At 43.8% G+C, this 25,561-nt stretch overlaps 1 protein-coding gene across 1 annotated transcript in view; it reads right to left on the bottom strand.

The window, feature by feature from the left end:
• igf1ra (insulin-like growth factor 1a receptor) overlaps positions 1-25,561 on the bottom strand; it is a 141,055-nt gene that overhangs the window by 92,787 nt on the left and 22,707 nt on the right. The window contains exon 2 of the mRNA XM_039016884.1: positions 16,061-16,624. Within this exon, the coding sequence (XP_038872812.1) occupies positions 16,061-16,624 (564 nt within the window). The remainder of the gene's footprint in view (positions 1-16,060; positions 16,625-25,561) is intronic.

Here is a 25,561-nt window from a genome sequence, read left to right as displayed (position 1 = left end):
CCCCATCATTTATTTGCTAAATATAAAGTTAAGAAAAAAAAGTTGAAATGGCAGTGTGCATTCCCCCAGGCTAAATGCCAAAGCATTTCTGTGACATTAGACAAGAAGTACTCAAGGACAGAACTACATACATTTCAAAGGAGAGAATAAATGCATTAAAAGCATTTCTGTGAAGCTTTGTGATTGACAAGGACAGGTTTGATGTCGGACAACAATATAATGTTCACGATTTAATGCGTGCCAAAGACCGGTAAGATGAAAAGCGGGTCGCCAACCCCTCAGTAAATTACCGCAGTCACGAATAGGTTGGTTGGCGGAAATAAAAGCACAGGCTTTGTTACCGGCAATACTTTTCAGATATAAAGAAAAGACAGCAAAAAGTTGGTGGCAAAAGCATCCTCTGAAATATTTCCTTTACTTAGCCCTGCATACTTACACAATTACACCAACACTTAATGCTTTCAGTTAATTCAAACATGGCCAGTGCATCCAACAGTGTAAAAAGTTCAAAAGCATTCCATGTCACTCCGATAGCATAACCACTCAGTTAGGCAAGGGGGCAGCTCAGTCTTTTTATGATCATGAGGTCTCCTGTGGGATAGCAGGCTAAAATAATACCAATGGCAACACTGACTAACTAAGGGAGCGGGACAGAGTCCAGCATGTCTGACTATGTACCAGACAGTCATGCCAACATAATGCCTCACCATCTGACTCATCCTGGCTGACTGAACCTTCTCCTTCCTACAGTAGCCTACCTCACATCTGACACACTAGGAATCCAACATGGATTACAATGTTTCTACAATCCAAGATAGTCCAAGAAAAGGATTAAAAAATGCAGGGGGGGAAACGATGTCTTAGTGCAGTATCTTTCCATCTTAGCTGTGCTCTCTAGAGTGTAGATGAACTCTCACACACAGACAAAGACACTCAGACACTCACACATCACTGCTTGGGTTCAGGCCTGAACTCTCCATGCTACTCTGTACTGAGGATAACCAACACCAACTCAGCCATCTGAGCACAACGTCAAAAACACACAGAAAAATCCCTCCAGACTCATTCCTAGCTTCTCTGTTGGTCAGAGGAGTGGGAGGAGAGAGACAGGAAATGAGATTCAGCAAGCATTACATCAGCAGCTATAGGGCCACAGTCCTCAATCCAGGCTGTGAAACATGTGAACCTTAGCACCTGTTGCACCTGCCTCTCCTCTGCCCACTCAGCCAGTGCTGTGCTGAGGAACCCTGTGACAATTTTCTAAGGTCACCACTGTCTCCCACTGTGACAGCAAAGTGGAGGGAAAATGTCAGGCAGGGAGACATCGTCTTTCCTCTGTTAAGCCCCTAGCGAGGCTCCAGCCAGCCCCTGTCTGCCTGGCTGTCACAAGATCACGTTACATCAACATTCCCTGTGCTGCACACCAGATGAAGTCAAGGACCACCAGGATCTCCAGCACACAATGCTATACAAGGTCAGCAATACAGATACTACTGATGGCGGAAAAAATCAATACAGTTATATATCGCAATATAATTGTTTTACGATATTAAATCGATACTTTGACTCCAAGTATCGATAAAATATGTGTGTTTTTGTCAGATAGCGTTAGCTAGCGCTAGTAGTGAGAATTGTGAGAATCGCAATACATATCGTATAGGCACCTAAGTATAGTGATGATATCGTATCGTGAGGTCCCTGGCAATTCCCAGCCCTAGAAAATACGTCATATAATCCTCTCACTGCCAGCCAATAAAACACACTGTCCTCTCATATCAGTCTTATTTGATCAAGCGTCTTGTCAGCCAGTGGTTAGCAAACAAAAGCAAGTAGACTGACAGACAGCCTGGTTTCTGGTTTACTTCAGATCAACCTGAGTGTGTGTGGCCCATCTATACTGCATGGTCTCTTTATTTCACACTGCCCAGTGATGTTCACAGTCCCTGTGGGACAGACCACAGTTAAGCACATATTGGATTAAATGTTCTGCCCATGTATTAGACACTGAGCAGGGCAATGGCGGCACAGAGTGAATGAATCCGCAGTGAAGGAGAACAGATGACAGCACATGGGAGAGGGGGGTCAACTAAGTGCTTAATCTAATACAATCAACATCCACTACAATTGGCCATTTGTGTGGCACAACACAGACGCTCTTCGGTGCTGGGGGCACTAATCACGTTCCCTTGATGACTCTGATGTAAACAAAATTAGCCAGTCGTTTGAAAAATGCCATGGAGGGAAAGAGAGAAAAAAACTCCACACGTATAAATATGACCCAAAGGAAACGGCATTCCACAGTGCAGATGAATGACTGACTTGCGCACGCTGAGTGAGAAACATCAGAGACACAATGTTGCAATCCCCTTGAACAAATGCCACTTTGTGTTGCACACACACACACACACACACACACACACACACACACACACACACACACACACACACACACACACACACACACACACACACACACACACACACACACACACACACACACACCCACACACACACACACCCACACACACCCACACACTTCCTATCACACCACGCCTCCCAACCCCAACTAGCTCTATGTCTAGAGGACACACATCTGGAGTTGGGCTTTGACATTTAATGGCATTTGTCTAAACACACGCATCTAGCATGTAGGCCTAAAGTTAATCACAGACAGCCACTCTCAATCTGGTAACAGACAAACTTTCTGTGAGCTCTGAACTGCACCAGGCAAGGGAGAACACAATGTTGTTCCAGACAAAAAAATGTATAAAGCAACCTTACGTAACACATCTTTTCCCCATTTTTGGAAATTCTTCAGAAACATTTGAACTACCCTCAGTGCCAGTATCAACAGCAGATACATGGACAGATAGAGCAGTAGTTTGGGTGGCAGGTAGCCTAGAGCTTAAGAGCGTTGAGCAAGTTACTGAAAGGTCGCTGGTTCGAATCGCCGAGCAGACTAGGTGAAAAATATGTCAGTGTGCCCTTGAGCAAGGCACTTGTAAATCACTCTGGATAAGAGTGTCTGCTAAATTACCCAAATGTAGTTTGGTTGGGTAGACAGATAGAGCAGTAGTTTGGCTTGGAAGACAGACAGGTCAGTTAGACAACTGTACCAGCAAAAACTACCAGCCTGTGATTCCAGGGGCTTTCCTCAACAGGAACATCAGTATCATTACCACACACAGGTGGACGGCAAAATGGCAAGATAAACCATATATCACCCAGTTAAGGGGGTGGAATGTAAAAAAACAAGCTTTTTAACAAGTTAGTACATGCCTGGCCAAGGAACAATGCATACTGCAGTACATGAGAACAACACCTGACTGCAGTGAAGAGGTGGGAGAAGGACCACACAGCAGAGATCTGATGCCTAATATCATGATAGAAAATACCATTGTACAGATGTAGGATCTTCATTTGATCACTCTTTTGTTGCTGAGAATTTACATAAATTCACTGAAAACCCACACTAACACACAGTTATATTAACAGTATTACACTTTTCATGTCGCATAATATTGGCCAGCTAATAGCCTTGCCACTGATCAAGAAACATTATGGAATAAACGTTCAGATCCTGTTGCTGCAGGATTATTTTGCTGCGACAATACAGGTAAAATTAAGATCCTACATCTGTAACTCATGTATCAACAATAATTTATATGTTTGTCCACTCAATGTTACAATTATATCCAAAGGACCCAGGCAAGTGTAACAAAATAAAACCTAAAAATAATAATAATTAAAAATAAATTATTTAGCAACAAGAGGCAGCTTTGAGTAAATGAGTGTAAGTAATGTGGACTAATAAAACATAAATAAGAATCGGAGGTGTTTACATGAACGCTGTGGACTAGCGCCTGTCATGTTTTTCAGAAGACCAGAGAGAGGTGGACCTTAAAGCACACTCAAGTGCAAACAAGCCTGGCTCGGCTGGTCATGTCTCAGTAATTGATGCACTAATGGGAGATGGTGGGGGGTTGGGGAGAGAGTAACGGAGGCTGGGACTTCAAAGGCTTGCTAGACACTTATCAACAAACGTGCTCTCATCAGACACAAGAGGACGGGCAGATGAAAGGTAGACTAATGCACCTCACCCCACCGCTCCACTCTACTCTGCTCTATCAGCACTGGGCCTGGTTATGGGAGCCAGACGACCACACCAGAGGAGAGGACTGGGGGAAAGGGGCAGGATGGAGGAGTGGGACATGGAATCAGCCAGAACCCAAACATATGAGATAGGGAGACAAGCCGGACAGTGTTTGGGCGGTTCAGTAAGACATCTGCACAGATACCCAATAAGCAACTTCCTCTAGAATTGGGGAAAAGATGGCCACACGTGGCATGAACAGTGTTGTCTCCATAATGGTGCAGCGGTCTAAGGCACTGCATCTCAGTGCAAGAGGCGTCGCTACAGTCCCTGGTTTGAATCCAGGCTGCATCACATCCGGCCGTGATTGGGAGTCCCATAGGGTGGCGCACAATTGGTCCAGCGTCGTCCGGGTTTGGCAGAGGTAGGCCGTCATTGTAAATAAGAATTTGTTCTTAACTGACTTGCCTAGTGAAATAAAGGTACAAAAATATATATAATAATGTAATTTAAGGGCTGTTTCCCACAATATACTTGTAATGATGCCAGGGTTTACCTTGGGAGAATTTTTGGAGGATATAGAAAATGTAACATGAAAAAGAGACAATAGTCTGCCGTCACCCTATATTAACCCATGGCCAGTCTTTAACCCTAATCTCCAACTGTAAAATTACAGTAAGGAACACTAAATGAGTGTCCTGTGGGTCCTGAGCCAGATTAGCCGTCTGGATGAATGAGTTTAGTGAGGTTTCCCAGGTGACGTGGCCTCTCCCTCCACTCCCCTCCTAACAGACTGAGATAGAGCTGCTGTTGGTGCTGCTCTGGAGACAGTCTATATTTAACACAGTAGCGGCCCGCTGTCCGTCCGCTGATGAAACAAGAGAGCAGCTGTGCTGAACCCCCTCAGCTCCCAGACCTTACTATAGTACTGCAGACAGGGATAAGGACAGGACACGGATTAGGACAGGACAGGGATAAGGACAGGACAGGGATAAGGACAGGACAGGGATAAGGACAGGACAGGGATTAGGACAGGGCAGGGATGAGGGCAGGGTAGGGATGAGGACAGGACAGGGATTAGGACAGGGCAGGGGTGAGGGCAGGGTAGGGATGAGGACAGGACAGGGATTAGGACAGGACAGGGATTAGGACAGGGCAGGGATGAGGGCAGGGTAGGGATGAGGACAGGACAGGGATGAGGACAGTGCACAGATAAGGACAGGGATGAGGATAGGGATGAGGGCATGGCACCTAAATCCACCACTGATATGAAGACATATCAAATAACATAAGATCCTCCAAGAGTGAAGAGCATTTCTCACACAAGATCAGACTGAAACGATATTGAAACAGGCTGCAGCATTGTCTAACTCTTCTTTAGTCAATGCGAGGACTTCGACACCTCCATAGTTCTCTGAACAAGAGCAACTTAGACTTACCCCCACACCAGTGTTTTGTGTAATGTTAGCTCTGGTGTTATTATGTTAACACAGGAGAGTGACACGAAAGACTTGTTGTGAGCAGAATCAACAAGCTTTGCATCATTCAAGACTGTTGCTTTGTGAGATGGTTTTAAAGTTCACAGTTAGCCATTATTATGTTAATGCCAGCGGGAAAGTACCCAGGGCCTTGGCTCCAAGTTGGAGCAGGTCCGCCGGAGCCATGGCCCAGTGAGACACGGGTGCTGGCCCGCATAGCAGCAAAGAGAAAAGTCTGAGCCTTTTGGGTAAAACACTGGGGTAAATCCTCAGTGGAAATGCGCCATAAGACCCCATATTTCATCCTTGGCCACCCTGATGCTAACAGAGAGCCAACTGGTGAAAGGCCAGTTGGTGTGGCCAAGGAGCAGCAGTCCTGCCAGGAGCAGGAGAGATGGACAGGCTGAGAGGAGAGGAGAAGGCCAGCAGCAACAGCAGACCAGAGGAGCCCCATACACCTGTTCACATTACCCAGGGTCCTGACAACTGCTCTAGGGCTTGGGTATTAAACCCAAACAGACCGGGGGACAGAGGAAGGGGAAGCATCCTCCTTGTCCTCCCGGATGAGGTCAAGGTCATTCTTCAATCACAGACAAATGCAGACATGACTTACAACGCTAGGATAGACAGCAGCTAGACCTCACAGGTCTATATCAACAAGGCACTCTATTCTCTCTTCACATTGACTGAAGAAGCTCAGTAAAGGGTTAAAGGGGAAGTGTGGTTGTCAGAGGCATTTCAATTAGCTGAGTAAGTCCATAAGATTTCCTTTGTAATTTTATGACACCCTTTTATCTCCTCAGTGCATAAGAACAGACTGGCATGTTGCAGCCTGTTCACACACACACACACACACTCCTACATGTGGCTTTTCTTTAGCTCTTAAGAAGTAACACAAAGCGCGTTGTTATGCTAACCTCTGCTATTTCAAAGAAGTTCCTACCCACTTCATTCCAAAAGAGAACAGTCATAAAAGTAAGTCTTTTTTTTCTCTAGACAAAGACCAGCTAAAGCTATAAAGAGCATTAGCCTTGACATCTGATTTCCATTGCTCCACACTCCTAACATGTACATCATGTTTACACTGCTTAGCAAATTCCCTTTACCATATTTCCTCATGATAGGAACTCATGGTGACATTGGCCACACTTTGTTATCAGCAGCAGTGATTTGTATTACCCTTTCATATCGCATATCAGCTGTAAAGAGTAACAAAAACACGAGCTAAAATAATACGTGAAATTAGAAAAGACATTAGAAAGGACAGACAGTGATCAAACAATGTTCTGGAATTGAGACATCTCTGGGGTCATCCTTCTTCTACCGGCCAGCTGGTCTCTCCTCACTACCCAAGGGGACTTGGGTAGCTCAACTGAGCATCTCCGCGTAGCTCCACTGAGCATCTCAAGACCCACCCTCCTCATCTCAGTCATCACACGTGCCACATCCACACACTTTCCCCTCAGTGTGTGTGTCATACCGCCTTCAGCGGTACACATTTATTCAATGTGAGGGGGCATCCCACATGAACAGAATATATACAAATAAACAAACGCCATACAGGCAGAAGGAGAAGACGCCAGCAGAGAAGCGGATCTGATCCCGTTGCCCCTGAAACTAGCTGTTCACCCATGGCAGAACAATATTCTTCCTCTGCGGTGTGTCAAATATATCCACCAATACCGCACACACCCTCACTTCTGCAGGAGAGATTTGTCGGCAGGAGATTTTTTTCCCACGTTGTGGAATTAACTTGTGCTCTGAGAGCTTACTTGCGGGCATGGCGCATTATCCCCCCTGGCAATGCCAAGCCTGCCCAGTAGTGAGCAGTGGCTGCAGTGGGCACAGAGCTCAGGCAGGCAGCCCAAGCAGCGTGGAGCAGAGCAGAGCAGCTACTCCTCTCACCTCAGTGCGGAGCAGCTAGTGAGTAGCAGTGCTAACAGGCGGAGAGGAGATAGGCCTCGTCCTTCCTGCCATTACACTGGGACTGAGTGGAATCTATCACAGAGCGGGGGCCCCACGGCGCTGAGAGAGGAAGTTATAGTATTCACACAGATTTATGAATGAGTGTTAAGAGTGCCGGATGAGTCACAGCTTCCGCACAGAGCGGCCAGAAGGCAGCAAGCAGCCCATCAGCACAGGCAATGAGTGGCTCGCACACAGTCACCACGTGCATGCAGACACACACACACACACACACACACACACATACACACAAACACACACACGCACAAACACATGCACACACACGCAGAAACAATAGGCACACTGGGCGCGGACAAAGGCAAATGTGAGGGCATGGAATGCCTATGTGTGTGTGTGTTTGTGTGCATGTGTGCGAGCGCTCACATTTGTGTGTGTCTCTGTCCGTCTCTGTGGAGTGGCAGCATTGCTACACAGTCCAGCCTTTTAAATCATTATAGAAGTATCTGTGGTGGCAGCATTGCTACACAGTCCAGCCTTTTAAATCATTATAGAAGTATCTGTGGAGAGGCAGCATTGCTACATAGTCTAGCCTTTTAAATCATTATAGAAGTATCTGTGGTGGCAGCATTGCTACACAGTCCAGCCTTTTAAATCATTATAGAAGTATCTGTGGTGGCAGCATTGCTACACAGTCCAGCCTTTAAAATCATTATAGAAGTATCTGTGGTGGCAGCATTGCTACACAGTCCAGCCTTTAAAATCATTACAGAAGTATCTGTGGTGGCAGCATTGCTACATAGTCCAGCCTTTTAAATCATTATAGAAGTATCTGTGGTGGCAGCATTGCTACACAGTCCAGCCTTTTAAATCATTATAGAAGTATCTGTGGTGGCAGCATTGCTACACAGTCCAGCCTTTAAAATCATTATAGAAGTATCTGTGGTGGCAGCATTGCTACATAGTCCAGCCTTTTAAATCATTATAGAAGTATCTGTGGTGGCAGCATTGCTACACAGTCCAGCCTTTTAAATCATTATAGAAGTATCTGTGGTGGCAGCATTGCTACATAGTCCAGCCTTTTAAATCATTATAGAAGTATCTGTGGTGGCAGCATTGCTACACAGTCCAGCCTTTTAAATCATTATAGAAGTATCTGTGGTGGCAGCATTGCTACACAGTCCAGCCTTTAAAATCATTATAGAAGTATCTGTGGTGGCAGCATTGCTACATAGTCCAGCCTTTTAAATCATTATAGAAGTATCTGTGGTGGCAGCATTGCTACACAGTCCAGCCTTTTAAATCATTATAGAAGTATCTGTGGTAGCAGCATTGCTACATAGTCCAGCCTTTTAAATCATTATAGAAGTATCTGTGGTGGCAGCATTGCTACACAGTCCAGCCTTTTAAATCATTATAGAGAGGCATTGATGACAGTATTTTCATAACGGGTATTCAAATTTTACAAATATACAACAGATAACCAAAACAAATGTACTATTTGAAGGACATTACTGTTTAAAATGCTTTGCATAGTAGTATATGTGTTGTTGACACAAGCAAGCATGTAAGTAGCTTGCCATGCATTGCACTACAAACTAGCAACGCACTGAAGCAGATAATATATAAAACATTTGCTTTAGGGGAAAACTAAAAACAAACTGTCTGACCAATCATACTGTCCAAAGGAAACCTATAAAACCAATTAAACAGAAAAAACATTTGTAACCAAACCGTTTTATCCCCTTGCTTCGCGAGGGCTCTGGTTATTGGGGCCGACTGAAGAGCGTCTCTATAACAGCTAAACATATTAAGATCTCCTACTCACATTTCTCAAGAATGACATTTATGAATGTCACCTAATGGGAGACAATGTGTCAGAGGCCAGGAGAGGGGAGAGAGGGGAGAAGAACTGCATGAAATATGTACTCACATACACACACAGACACACAAAAAACTATAGGACAACAATTATTTGTTCTTGTACGTGCATAGGTATTAAAGCTTTAAGCGCTATACAAAATGTCTGTTCAGGGGCCTCCCGGGTGGCGCAGTGGTCTAGGGCACTGCATCGCAGTGCTAACTGCGCCACCAGAGTCTCTGGGTTCGCGCCCAGGCTCTGTCGCAGCCGGCCGCGACCGGGAGGTCCGTGGGGCGACGCACAATTGGCATAGCGTCGTCCGGGTTAGGGAGGGTTTGGCCGGTAGGGATATCCTTGTCTCATCGCGCTCCAGCGACTCCTGTGGCGGGCCGGGCGCAGTGCGCGCTAACCAAGGGGGCCAGGTACACGGTGTTTCCTCCGACACATTGGTGCGGCTGGCTTCCGGGTTGGAGGCGCGCTGTGTTAAGAAGCAGTGCGGCTTGGTTGGGTTGTGCTTCGGAGGACGCATGGCTTTCGACCTTCGTCTCTCCCGAGCCCGTACGGGAGTTGTAGCGATGAGACAAGATAGTAATTACTAGCAATTGGATACCACAAAAATTGGGGAGAAAATGGGATAAAATTTTAAAATAAAATAAAAAATAAAAAAAGTCTGTTCATAGAAGGCTTCTGTCCACCGACCACTCTTTAAAATACATCACAGTCTGAGAACACAAAGATAGGGATGGGGTTGCACACAGGCCTGCCATGAAAGGGCTTGTCAACGATCTCTAATGTCGTTTTATTCAATGGCACCATAGTAGCAACACAAGGAATCAATATTCCCTAGTCCTCTGAGGAAATACTAAAAAATAAAAAATAAAAAAAATAAACACTGTGGTTATGCTAGCTAGCGTGTTGTGCAAGTCCAGTTTCCCATGGCTTTTTCCCTCTCAAGAGGAGCTGTAGTGACCCATTGAGAGTGCTGCAGGGCTGAGGAGAGTGGAGGAGAAGATGAGGGATCTGATTATGCCGTCTTTACTGTGGGGGAGGAGGGAGTAGCGAAAGGGAGGGAGGGCACGGTATGTGAGGCTGATAAAGATTTGTCTTCACAGTGGAACACTGCCTGGGCAGAGCTGGGCAGGCATGCCTGGCACAGGGAGATGGATCCAGGAAGTGAGTCACCAGCAGCACTACCATACCCCCCAGGAAAGCACAGGGCTCTTGGAGAAAAGGCCAGACTGCTGGAACTGGAGCCCTTCCTGCTTTCTATCCCTCACCACGGCCCTTTGATAAGCCTCAGAGAAGCCTTTAAAAATGTAAAGCCTTCCCTGCATGTCGAGGCAAGTGTCTGTGATTACGTTGGTTAAACAAAAACAAGACAACCGATCGTATGACATAGCCCATCTAACGCCTCACGCACACTCACACACACACACACACACACACACACACACACACACACACACACACACACACACACACACACACACACACACACACACACACTCCCAGCGCCTGTCTCTACCACCCACATCATCATCTTCCATTCAGTGATCTCTTGGTTTTTCACAAACATTCTTTCTCCACCATACCACATGGCCTCTGTACATACAGGGAGTTCTGTGTGTTTCCCCTCTTTATCCTCTCAAAGCTGCAATGACTAAGCCAGCAGGAATTTCTACCTTATATACTCCCTTAAAGAGACAGTCACCAGCCCCTTTCCCCATTCCTGTCCAGTAAACACTCTAGCTCTGCTGTAGATTTAATGTATCGAATCTCACAAACTAAACATTTCATTTAAAAGCTTTCATCACAATGACTTCCTCTAAAACTGCTCCCCCTGCTCTAAACCATGAACATAGTTCAGGGCAGAGCCCTCAGAGCAGTGTGATATCAAGTTGTACACTTGAAGCAAAGTAAAAGATACAAGCCAACAGGGTGTTATCTGGGGAATGTAAGTAAAGGGCAGTGTGGTTAAGAAACCAGACTCCAGAGTGTCATTCAAGCTGAGCGTATTGTAAGTAAATATTTAAACACATTAATGGGAAACGTTAGCTATATGAGGTCAGACGAGCTGTGTGGTGGTGTGATCTGCACTAACAGAACAAGGTTGGTCGAGACAGCCTGGGTGCTGCTTATCAACCAGCCTCTCTCTCTCCCATTGGCTGGCTTTGCTCACTTCTCCTCTGGGGGAGGAAGACATGCCCGTCTGGAACAGAGCGACCAGAGGGCCACATTCGAAGCAGGCCAGAGAGCAGGTCACAAGACCCAAAAACACACACCAACAACACGCAATGTCACAGGGGCCACGGCCAGCCAAACAACTCAACTGGCGGCTGGAGTGTTGAGAGAATGAGCACAGTGTGTAAACAGTCAGGAGATATCTCACAGATAAAGCTGTTAACAGTCTCTGATAAAGCTGGCAGAAGAGAGAGGGGGAAATACTAGTCAAACTATGAAGAAGGGCAATAAAAAAAGACCAAAATTGAGGGAGGGAAGGAAAGCGGGAAAGGGGTAACAGATGAGGAGGGAGCTGGGCTGTGTTATGCCTCCTCTGGGGTGTTAGTGAGAGCCTGCCGTTGTGCATGTACACTTGACATTTCTGTGACATTTTCCCCTCAGCCCCCCTTCTCACATAAGCCATCCGTTAGCGCCTCTCCACATGCCATGGCCCGCTACTAAAGAGAACCCACTACCCCCTTAAATCTCCATGGCCCGGGTCTGCCTATTTCCAGACAAAGAGCCTAATACCAGCCAGGTAACACTATCCTACCCTACCCACGCCCAGCCAGACAGGAACATAGAGCCAGGAATTAACCTCGAAAGTCATGTGTTGCTATTTTCATGCCCATTTCTGAGGCAATCTGTTCCTTTCTAATTAAACATTTAGTAGATTGGTGTTGCTTAAAACTGTACACAGCGAGTTCATACAAGCAGGCAAGGAAAGTATAGAGTAATGCCTGTTTGACCTAACAAACAATAGCGCTCAAAAAAAACTTCCCCAGAGGCTAAAGTAGTCCTACTAGCAAACAGCATCTCCTAGTCATGTACTGTAATTAAAGAGATGCATTCAGAGTAGAGGACTGGTCCGGATTGACTAGGAAACCGCTGCACAGCATGCCCTTGAAGAAACATCTGTACTGGAGAAAAACAAGGCAATTATGCAGAGGGGTGGAGACAAGTGGAGTATCTACCCTTCAGTGAGGGCCAGAGAAAGTCTCATCTCTGCTAGACTCAGAGCCTTGAACATTGTATGGGTGAGACTTGAGCCTACAAATCTAGCTGTACTACCACTAAACCACAATCACACACCCTCTAAATGAGCCATTTTATCCTGATATCACAATCTCTGTTAGTCTTTATTTGCATAGTTGAGACCTCAAGTCTCAGAGTATTTACCCTGACATCTGCTAGGCTTTAAGGTGGGAGAACGGATCTGTGGGAGAAAATCAAAAATGTTCTTTGTCTCCTTACCATAACAAATCTTAGGAAAAACAAAAATGTTGACCCTTAACATTGGTTCCAACCAACATCAGATAAATGACAAGCAAATCTTTGTAAATCAATTAAGTTAATTCCACACAGGTCACTTAAGCCAGTCCAGACTGTCTATACTGCAACATACAGTTAGATATACCAGAGACCCTTACAACAAATACTATAAACATCCTCATTAATTTAATTCTGCATTCAAAGAACAAATATCACAACAATAAAGTCCATTCCTTGAAACATAAACGGTCACTAATGAAGTCACTATTTAGAGGTTGATTTCCTCTATTTGTTTTCTGGGCCTGAAGGGAAGATGTTTAGAACTACCAGTTATCCATGGGAGCTGTAAACAGGTCTTCAAAAGGCTATGGCTGGGAGGACATTTTCCCATTATTATTTCATGTTGAGAGGAAAGGGGAGCAGACAGGCAAGTAGGAGGCTAGGAGAAGTGTTTTCCCCCAAAGCTCCTTGAAGTCAAGGTCAACCTACAGTAATCTCCTTCACAGGGTAAATATGCATCTGAATTCCTTTGATTTGGACCAGTGAAAAACTGTCCACACAGTGAGACACTTGAGGTTTTAAACAGGCGCCCATTCCAACTCAAGCTCTGCAGTGTGTAATCGTCTAGACAAAACAAACAAATACACTACGGTGGGAGCCTGGTTGGCCAATACCGTGGCACTGATGTCACCCTCTCAGCCACACATCCACAACAACAACGCCAACCACAATGCCTAAGGAAGACAACAAAACAACAAGACCAAAACAACTTTTCCCACTATCCCTTGCCCTCAACTTCCAGTCCTAAATAAGTCAACTGTTGACTGTTAAAGTCTTACAACCAGACATGAATTTTATTTATTAACTTAAAGGGGCAATCTGAGGTTGCTTCATCCATTTTTGGACTTTTTAATTAATTAAATGTACCAATTGATTCTTGAAAAATATAACTTAGAAATGCTCATGAGCTTAGTTCATCTGTCGTACCCCATCAGAACCCGAAATATAAGCTTGTTTCATTCCAATGTTTGTAAACAGAGTAAATGTAAACAAAAACTATATAGCCTCAAAACATGGTTTAAACTATACTTTTTATATTAGCTCTGTCTATGAATTTCAGAGGGGTTACATTTCTCCAGCCTCATCCCTCAGCTTTTTACAGAAACAGGAGTGGGGAGAACGCTTTGTTATTGTTTCAACTGCTGATTGACAGTTTAATTCTCATTCTATATCTGTGAGTAATAGACATGTATACATTTAAAGTGCCAGTGTAGACAAAAATATGATTTCTTGTTTTTTATATATATTTCCACACTATGAGGTTGGAATAATACTGTGAAATTGTGAAAATGATGATAATGCCCATTATAGAGCTGTATGAAAATACCTTTGAATTTTCAGCCAGGTTTGGTGGGATGGAGTATGACATCGGGCAGTAAATGAGTTAATAGACCAATAAGAAAGAGAGTTCCAAACCTCTGCCAATAACAGCTAGTTCTCCGTTTTCCCCTCCCCACTCAGACCACTACCAGACAGTCCTAGCAAAATTATTGCTTGAGAAATTGCTCTTGCGAATAATATATTTTTGTTTCTTTTTTACCATTTTGATTGAAAACAGTCACAGTATGGTACTTCATTGTTACCCAGAAATGACTTGATATTGAGGTAAAAATGGCTGCATTGGTCCTTTAAAAATATAACTATAAAGAGGCTACAAGAAAACCATATCCTTCCTTCTTCATAGACTTTAAATACTTATGCTGTAGTGTCGTGTGTCATAACTCATTAATCACACCAGATAAGATTTAGTAAATATTGACCTGATATGGTCCAGACATGAAGACTCACTGCCTCGCTTTTTGGCAGAGCAACAGTAACCTCAACTGAGAATGTATTTAATACCAGAAAATGTATTATGCACACATCCTTAGTTCTGTCAGCAAATAGGTTGATCTAAAGAAAAGACCTCCATAACAAACAGAGAGGAAATGTTTTTACTGGATCGGGGACAATCCTGCTCCCTGACAAATATGAAAGAAAAACAACATTGATTCATGGGATTTGTTCACTGGGGAATTCACAATTTGAGAATGTTTGCGAGACTGGAACCCACCTAGCTACCTAGATCAAAGACACCTCTGCAAATGGTTGTATCACAAGTCGGATAGACAAACACCGCCAAATACCCCAGTTATTTGAGAAACAATCTACCTTAAAACCAGAGGTGGGGACTCGAGTCACATGACAGGTTTTGTAACGTTTTGTCACCAATTTTGTGGCACAGAGTTTCTGTGGATTACTCTCCATGCAGCCAGAGACAGTAGCCGCAGCATCGCACTTGTAAAAGAAACGTGCAACAGAATGGCAAGTGAAAAGCACACTCGGCCCTCTGATTGGACCAGCAAACTGTCAATCAACACAGGTCAGGTGCTAGCGAACAGATTGTTGATTTTCGATCGGCTGCAGAGCAAAACTCAAATTGTAGGAAAAATGATTGCCATAAATAAATATGCAGGTCCAAAAATTGGTTGTTAATAACTGTTTACTTTGCAAGCTCACCAGCAATGGGGCATCATGCAACAATGACTAGCATAGGCCTACTGGTCTTTTGGTACATCAAAATCGCTTGAAATTTATCATTTACTTAATGAAGATTGCATTTGGAATTTTTGTTAAAATGAATTATTACATAATCAAAATGTGTTGTAGACAAAATAATGAAAATGCGTGTCTGGTAGCCAAATAGACAAAGATTTGTCATTGCATGTATAGATGTAATTTGTATTGACTTTGTTGACTGTTTTCCTTGGGACTCGACTTGATACTCAGACCTTGCGAATTGAGACTTGATACTCAGACCTTGCGAATTGAGACTTGATACTCAGACCTTGCGAATTGAGACTTGATACTCAGACCTTGCGAATTGAGACTTGATACTCAGACCTTGCGAATTGAGACTTGATACTCAGACCTTGCGAATTGAGACTTGATACTCAGACCTTGCGAATTGAGACTTGCTTGTGACTTGAATAATAGTGACTTGGTCCCACCTTTGCATAAAACCTTAAAAAAACAACACAAACAAATACAAAATTCTGCAGGAGTAAACAAAAAAAAAGTAAATGGGAGCTCTGTGGACAGGCCGTCCTCTGTGCTGATGTGACTGGGTCTCTGCTGCCCAGACTGTGAAGAGAAAAGCTCAGAGCTCCTTACCTTTCTGGCAGTGGTTGGATGTCCAGCAGCGAGAGTTAAAGTTGCCGTTAAAGCTGGTCTTGATGCACTGAGCGTTGTCCTCCGTGATGCCTGGACACACATCACCACACTCCTTGGACTGCTTGTTCCCCGCGATGAAGTTGTTGAACTCTGCGTCCATGATGAGAGACCAGTCCACAGAGTCCAGGTAGCAGAGCTCCGGGTTCTTCTCGATCCGGATAGCCCCTCGTGTGATGTTCCTCAGGTTGTACAGGCCAATGTCCTTCAAACTGGTCATCTCGAAGATCACCAGGGCGTAGTTGTAGAAGAGGTTGCGTCCGCGGATGACGTTGAGGTTGGGGAAGAGCGTGCTGAGGCTGTCCAGGCCGGAGACGCGGAACAGGAGCAGGTAGTCGGTGATGACGGTCAGCTTGGGGAAGCTGAGGGAGCGGAAGAGCTCCTGGTTGAGGTTGTTGGTCTTGTCTCCGATGAGGAGGATCTGCAGGAAGCCCTCCACCACCGTGCAGTTCTCCAGACTCTTGAACTCACTGATGTCATTACGGATGTCGATACTTAGACCACAGACTGGAGGAGAGAGAAAGGGAAAGAAAAATCACACATTATTACACATCATAGTTAATCATTTTAAAACACAGTATTTGTGTCCCTTATTCAATGTACCTAAATAAAATGTAACCTTTAATTATATTATATATGAATTTATTTGTCTGCATACCTATTCATTGTATTCATCTGTTTACCATGTCTACCATGTAAATCTACCATGTAAAATGTTTATTTTCAGGGGGTGACCTGGCTTAAAGGCGTACTGTCAGCCAGTCCCAGAAATTGTAAGAAACAAATGAGAGCACCAAAATAACAAGCACAACACCCATTAAAAGGGCTGAATCTAATCTTCTTGAGATAATTTCTGAAAATATATGGACTTGATAGTAGCTTACAACAGGACTTCTTGTGTTATGCTATACTATTTAGGCCATGCTTTGTTCTCGTCATGTACAAAAGCTTATTGTTGCTTTTGTTTCATGGTTGTAACTATTGGTCTGTAATGATGGTCCAATGTGACAACAAGGTCTGTGGCAGAGGCATTCTTTTTGAGACAAATGAGAGACAAACAGACAGGGTCATCTGAGGTGAGTGTGCTCTTCATACTGAGCAGACTTAGGAAGTTCTCTCTCAAAGACAAGGGTCAATATTTTGAGACACTCTCTTGACATATATCTTTATTAAGATCTGGGATCCTAGGTTCCTCTCCTTTACCGGGATAACACCTTGGTTTAAAAACATCCCATCCCTCTCAGCTCAACACACAGAAAACAACACACAAAGCCACAGTCCCTGAAGCCTCCTCTGTCTCTCTCTCTCTGTTACACACACACACACACGCACGCACGCACGCACGCACGCACGCACGCACGCACGCACGCACGCACACACACACACACACACACACACACAAGTATAGCTAATGGGATATCATCACTGAAAGACAGCTACGATAACAGACCCTATAAATCCAAGACAATCCTTTCACGTAACACTTGGAGTAAACCATCTCCTCTGGGTCTATTGATATATAATGACAACAATAATGATTCTAACAGTCCATTTACACCAGGGGAGCAGAGCTACAATTGTAGCCATGACAAAACATTGAATGTTGATTCTCAGGACTGTAGTTCAAAGACAAACCCAAACAAACAGTATCAACATGCGCAATCTCACAGTGGGCGGGAGACCTGTTACGCTCCGTACCAACTCCCTGTCCCTGTCTATATGTCAAGGCAGGTACTGGTCAAGACAGTACAGTGTGATATAGACGAAACAAACATAGAGAAAACACCACACCAACGAAACATAGAAAACCCGACAGGTAGCCAAGAGGTTTCAAATGCTACTTGGAAGGTGAAACGATCCGTTGAATTAATGTCTTGTCATATGAGCTCCTTTGGCTGAACCTGTTATGTTCTTCCAGAGGCTTAGGACACCCTCTCAGTGAGCGTCACAGGGCCTGTGCAGCGAGAGAAACAGTCGTGCTTCAAATCGCCCGGCCCTGATCCATGTCAACACACAATTTACCTGATGCTATGATTTCTAGAGGTCGATACCGATTAATTCGGCATATTTTTATATATATATTTGTAATAATGACAATTACAACAATACTGAATGAACAATGAACACTTTTATTTTAACTTAATATAATACATCAATAAAATCTATTTAGTCTCAAATAAATAATGAAACATGTTCAATTTGGTTTAAATAATGCAAATACAAAGTGTTGGAGAAAGTAAAAGTGCAATATGTGCCATGTAAAAAAGCTAACGTTTAAGTTCCTTGCTCAGAACATGAGAACATATGAAGCTGGTGGTTCCTTTTAACATGAGTCTTCAATATTCCCAGGTAAAAGGTTTTAGGTTGTAGTTATTATAGGACTATTTGCTGCCTACCACCGCTCAGTCAGACTGCTCTATCAAATCATAGACTTAATTATAATATAATAACACACAGAAATACGAGCCGTAGTTCATTAATATGGTCAAATTCGGAAACTATCATTTCGAAAACAAAACGTTTATTCTTTCAGTGAAATAGTGAACCGTTCCGTATTTTATCTAACGGGTGGCATCCATAAGTCTAAATATTGCTGTTACATTGCACAACCTTCAATGTTATGTCATAATTACGTAAAATTCTGGCAAATTAGTTCGCAACGAGCCAGGTGGCCCAAACTGTTGCATATACCCTGACTCTGCGTGCAATGAACGCAAGAGAAGTGACACAATTTCCCTAGTTTAATATTGCCTGCTAACATGAATTTCTTTTAACTAAATATGCAGGTTTAAAAAAATATACTTCTGTGTATTGATTTTAAGAAAGGCATTGATGTTTATGGTTAGGTACATTCGTGCAACGATTGTGCTTTTTTCGCAAATGCGCTTTTGTTAAATCATCCCCCGTTTGGCGAAGTTGGCTGTCTTTGTTAGGAAGAAATAGTCTTCACACAGTTCGCAACGAGCCAGGCGGCCCAAACTGCTGCATATACCCTGACTCTGTTGCACAGAACGCAAGAGAAGTGACACAATTTCCCTAGTTAAAAGAAATTCATGTTAGCAGGCAATATTAACTAAATATGCAGGTTTAAACATATATACTTGTGTATTGATTTTAAGAAAGGCGTGGATGTTTATGGTTAGGTACACATTGGTGCAACGACAGTGCTTTTTTCGCGAATGCGCTTGTTAAATCACCCGTTTGGCGAAGTAGGCTGTGATTCAATGATAAATTAACAGGCACCACATCGATTATATGCAACGCAGGACAAGCTAGATAAACTAGTAATATCATCAACCATGTGTAGTTAACTAGTGATTATGTTAAGATTGATTGTTTTTGATAAGATACGTTTAATGCTAGCCAGCACCTTACCTTGGCTCCTTGCTGCACTCGCATAACAGGTAGTCAGCCTGCCACGCAGTCTCCTCGTGGAGTGCAATGTAATCGGCCATAATCGGTGTCTAAAAATGCCGATTACCGATTGTTATGAAAACTTGAAATTGGCCCTAATTAATCGTCCATTCCGATTAATCGGTCGACCTCAAATGATTTCTGCTAATTTCCACAAAGCTGTATCTAACCTCACAACAATGACCATAACAAAAGCTCCCAGTTATCATTTTATCTACTGATACTTAGATTTTAATTGAATGGAAGACAAAATATAGCATCTATACATTCATATGAATGACATCCATAGAACCCATACCGCACCATAGGCCAAACATTTACTTTTTTTTAAATCTAGAAGTATCCTAAATGAGATTCCACTTGAGTAATTTAAAAAACATTATCTTCAATCTATTCTGCCAAAAATAGTGAGCACATTGTTTATCGGGATGAATGGCCTTTATTTGCTCCTGTCAGTGTGATGCACTTTTTCAAATTTAGAACGCAAATGATTACTTGGGTAGAAAATAGCATTTGCTTTCTCCTATCGACACGAATGCCCTGGGGCTCCACTTGTGAGCCATCGAGCTGCATGTCCTCTTTGTTTCATTGAGAATTTTCCCTCTGCTCCTTGAACAGCCAGAGGGAGGGGGAGGGGTAGAGCAACTCAAACACAAAGACTAATTTGTTTGTTAGTAAAGAGAAACTCTAGGCCTCACTTCCTGTTGGAGGCATTAATACAATCAGTGGGAGTCTGGTGGGGAAGAGACAAGAGGAGGGGCAGTGGGGGATATTGTGGCAACGGAGGAGATAGGGATTCTGCCAGACAAGTCTATCTGAGGCCTTACTATCGGTGTAAACCCGTCAGCGATAAAAAGAGAAGGTGAAATGAATTACAAGTATTTTTGGAAGCTATAGTGGCAATTACCTAAGAGACCACGCTTCCTGAAATGATGAACAGATTGTCTAATACTACAACTAAACCTGTGACACTCCTACACCTGAACATGTCGCCACATCTCTGTTCTGAAACCAACAGAGAGAGAGAGGGAGAGAGAAAAGATGGAGATTAAGAAGGTAAGAAAGAAATAACGAATCCCACCTCACTGCTTTCTCACTACCTTGTTAAAGGCGTCAGCATGCTTCAGTTCGGCTGGCGCCTAGCCGAACTCAGCTAGGTGAACCGAATGAGTGTGCTTGCATACTCCCTTAAAAGACCTTCACTTGAAAAACAAGAGAAAAGCAGCAATAGTACTGTTTGTCAATTTTGAGACGCCATAGCCAGTATACACTTCCTCAAAAAAGTCAGAATCTAAGATAACTGTCATTAATATAGACGTTTTTGCTGAGGACATCTTAGTCGCGCAATTTTACAGTATTTCTCATTTAAAATATGTGCATGAAAATGAGCTGAATAACAACAAAGACTTCACTGAATAATCCCTACTGTTGACCAATCACCAACGAAGGGGCGTAGACTTTCAGATCTGTGCATCCTGACAAGCCTGGTCCATTTGCACAAAATATGATTTGTCTTCATACTTGCATAAGAATTCATTTAAACAGACAGTATGGGGAAATTAATACAATGCCAGCCCTGACAGCAGTCATTTCCTATTGTTGTGTAATGGCTGTATCTAGCAGTAACCACTGTCCTCACAATGGGATAAGCACACATAGAATAAAGTGCTTCTCCCTGTCCCTGTTCACACTGCTGAGTAAACACACATATCTCCAGCGCGTAATGGGATCCAGCGGCTCATGTTCATGATTGATAACCTTGCCCTGACCTTCCATAGAAATGTCATCCCACACACAGTCATACACACACACACAAGCATGCCCACACACACAAACGCACAAACACGTGACTCTGTAAAAGAGCCAGTGCATTTTTATTCTGTAAAAATCCAAGGGTAGTAAACAACTTGACTATTACAATATATCAGCCGTGATCTTTTAACAGACTAAAAATGCACATTTTGCTTGAACTGAACTTTGACTGACAGGTTAAGCTGTGCCGCATAACAGGAGAGGACGTCTGTCCCTATGGGACAGATCAGTATGTTGAGGTCTTTATCAAAGGTTACTGAAACCATTTAACAGTCTAGTATGAGACCATTCTCGGAAAGCAAACAACTGTATATTTTTCAGGTCTTCCCACTGTAATCCCCAGCAAGGTTGTTATGGGGAGTAATCTGATGGAGACAAGCTCTGGGGCTGGACTTTATTGAAATTAATCACCCACAAATTCATGTCCATCAGAACACATGATACTTTCCCAAAAGAATGTGCTCAGAAATGCAGACAAATGTGAGCATCTGATGGGCAGTGCAAAGGCAGTGGACCTGGTCCCTCCCTCCATCCCAGTACCTCACACCTGCCACCTCAACTTCACTTAATCCCACACATGCTGGAAGTCATCTGACCAGTGGTCTGGTGGGCCACTTCCCCTGCCTGGTCTTCACTTCAAAAGGCTCAGACATCAGACCCAAACTGGTAACACAACACTGTCACCCCCTACACATGCACTCCAAACCCTCTCCTCGGTTCCATCGCAGCATGGCAGAGAACGGGTAAACACACACATACCTGCAGTCTTTTAAATATAGTTTAGAGTGACATTTAATAAGTTTGCACAATCAGTTCCAATACCACGTATAGTTTAGATTAACAGTTGAGCTATTGAGGTACAGCTAAAACATTAGCTCCCCACCCCTTTTACAGCATCTACAGCTTATTTATATGGTTTCATCATATCAAGTGTTACAAATCAAAGAGCTGCATATTACCAAAGAGATGAGGTTCCCCCAGAACAATAATGCAAATGATGAAAGTCCCCATTTCAATATGTATCTGCCCACAGTCTCTTGATCTGCAGCCTGTCACTGATATAGTCTGTGCAATCTATTAGAAGAGATCATATTTGCAATCATCTTGCAAATTGTACAATACTCCACGGGCTATTAAAGCCACGGGCCACAGCACATGATGTTGTATGCGGCTGGCCAGAGATTGCATATGCACAAATACACTGACAGCCCATTTTAAATAAGTGTTTAATTAAGCATTGTAAACCTCAGCTTGCGGCCTGGAGAAGCCGTAGGACAGCATTTGACTGCTCTCTCACAAACTAGCACAGTGACACACTTTCCCATCCCTGCCTGCACAGGGACATGCCAGTGAGACAGGCTGCCTGCCACGCTGCGCTGTACTGCAGTGCGAGAGCAGAACAGCGCACACAAGTCACACACACAGGCATGCCCACTGACTCCCTCATGGGGGTGAGGAACGATATGCCGGCATCACTGCCCCCTTAGCGGATCCAGGGCTAGGGGGCGGGCAGAGGCACAGAGCGAGAGACCGAGGAGTCTTACTGTCTCACTCATGAGAGAGAGGGTGCATTTCATTTTTTATTTAACCTTTATTTTGACCAGGAGTCATGCTGAGACCAGTCTTTTTTTTTTTACAGATGAGCCCTGTATCACATCAATACACATCAATATACACATAAAACGAATTCATGTCTGAGTCACTAGTCCCAGTCCCAGTCACGAAGGCCGCAGCACCGCAGTCATCTGTACCCCTCAACCAAAGGCAGAGAGGGAACTTGGATGTTAAATGCAGAGGAACATCTACCCACCCCCCCCCTTTCTGTGTAACCTTGGTGACAGCTACTGCCATTCTGCTTTCCAGGAAGAATGGATCCAGTCGTAACTATGCATTAGCAATGCCAGGGAGTCTACGTTAAGCAAGGGGCAGGAGTCACAGGACATGAACAAACAGTGGATGTTGAGTCTAACAATACACACACAGTGAGATCTGTCTTCATTTAAGTCCAATAGTCCCTACAGGTGAGAATAGCATCATTATTCTGAATTGTAATTTTAGCCCTGAATCCCACACAAACCTTTACTTGAGCTCCAACAAGCGGTTAGTGGAGTAAAGTTATGAGTCATGCTAGCCAAAAGGAGTACCTCAAATAGTGTGTGTCAAAGTGTGGCTGGGGCTGGGGTTCGATAGGAGCATGCGTCTGCTGCCAGGCCAGGCTGTCCAGAGACCGCCCGTGTGAACAGCAAAGACCAATAAAACAGTTCACAAACTCTCCACTCTTCCAATCAACAAAACCATGTCTGTTTCCCTAGCGGGTGTATTTTTGCACATTCTATTTCCAAACACCAACGTTCTCCTCTCTCTCTCCTCTCTCTCTCTCTCTCTCTCTCTCTCTCTCTCTCTCTCTCTCTGCCTCTCTCTCTCTCACCCATTCTCTCTCTTTCCCTCTCTCTCGATGTATCATTGAGCCTTGTTTGCTGTATACTTGGAAGCAATGGCATGGAAAGTTTACTGTGGTGGGAGTTAAAAGGGCGCTTACTGTAATTACATTTTATTAGCAGGGACAGATTATTAAAATTCACAGGGTAAAAAGTATACAAGCCCTAATGGAGCATGACCATTAATTTGCTATGCCCAGAATAATTGTAAATTCTATACATAAAATATAGTCCTTGATTAAATGTAGCAGATTTTTTTAACTTTTGAGCAATATCATACTCATGTACACTACCTGACCAAAAGTATGCGAACACCTGCTCATCGAACATCTCATTCCAAATTCATGGGCATTAACTAAAGAGTTGGTCCCCCTTTGCTGCTTTAACAGCCTCCACTCTTCTGGAAACGCTTTCCATTAGATGTTGGAACATTTCTACGGGGACTTGCTTCCATTCAGCCACAAGAGCATTAGTGAAGTTGGGCACTGATGTGGGGTGATTAGGCCTGGCTCGCAGTTAGCTTTCCTATTCATCTCAAAGGTGTTCGATGGGGTTGAAGTCAGTGCTCTGTGCAGGCCAGTCAAGTTCTTCTACACCAAACTCAACAAACCATTTCTGTATGAACCTCGCTTTGTGTAAGGGGGAATTGTTATGCTGAAACACGAAAGGGCCTTCCCCAAACTGTTGCCACAAAGTTGGAAGCACAGAATCGTCTAGAGTGTCGTTGTATGCTGTAGTGTTAAGATTTTCCTTCACTGGAACTAAGAGGCCTAGCCCGAACCATGAAAAACAACCCCAGACCATTATTCCTCCTCCACCAAACTTTACAGTTAGCACTATGCATTGGGGCAGGTAGCGTTCTCCTTGCATCCACCAAACCCAGATTTGTCCGTTGGACTGCCAGCTGGTGAAGCGTGATTCTTGACTCCAGACAACGCTTGACTCCATTGCTCCAGAGTCCAATGGCGGCGAGCTTTACACCACTCCAGCCGACCCTTGGCATTGCACATGGTGATCTTAGGCTTGTGTGCGGCTGCTTGGCCATGGAAACCCATTTCATGAATCTCCCTGATGAACAGTTCTTGTGCTGAAGTTGCTTCCAGAGGCAGTTTGGAACTCGGTGGTGAGTGTTGCAACCGAGGACAGATTATTTTTTATCCGCTATGCACTTCAGCACTCTGCGGTCCTGTTTTTGAGCTTGTGTTTGATACCACTTCGCTGAGCCGTTGTTGCTCCTATACATTTCCACTTCACAATAACAGCACTTAAAGTTGACCGGGGCAGCTCTAGCAGAGCAGAAATTTGACGAACTGACTTGTTGGAAAGGTGGCATCCTATGACGGTGCCACGTTAAAAGTCACTGAGCTCTTCAGTAACTCCATTCTACTGCCAATGTTTGTCTGGTAATTGCATAGCTGTGTGCTCGGTTTTATACACCTGTCAGCAACGGCTGAAATAGCTGAATCCACTAATTTGAAGGGGTATCCACATACTTTTGTATATATAGTGTATATTCTGTACACTGTTTATTGTAAAAACAGATGGGCTGGCATCAACAATAATTTAGAGTACAAAAAACCTTTAACCATTAAATTAATGTAAACAAGATTTGTTGCCGAAGTGAAATGGTAAACGAACATGTTTATTATCACTTGTTTACTGTTGTCTGGGCTGTATTGGTCTGACCTGAAAGTTCTGAGCTTGCTTCCAGTCCCTACACATGATAGTGAGTTATATGTTGAGAAACTCACCACATGGCTTGGAGGTCAGTGTCAGTGGA

The sequence above is a fragment of the Salvelinus namaycush genome, chromosome 21 (genome assembly GCF_016432855.1).
Source record: "Salvelinus namaycush isolate Seneca chromosome 21, SaNama_1.0, whole genome shotgun sequence".
Classification (NCBI taxonomy): Eukaryota; Metazoa; Chordata; class Actinopteri; order Salmoniformes; family Salmonidae; genus Salvelinus; species Salvelinus namaycush.
The sequence above is the reverse complement of the archived record's forward strand: the minus strand, read 5'-3'. Positions and strand labels throughout refer to the sequence as shown.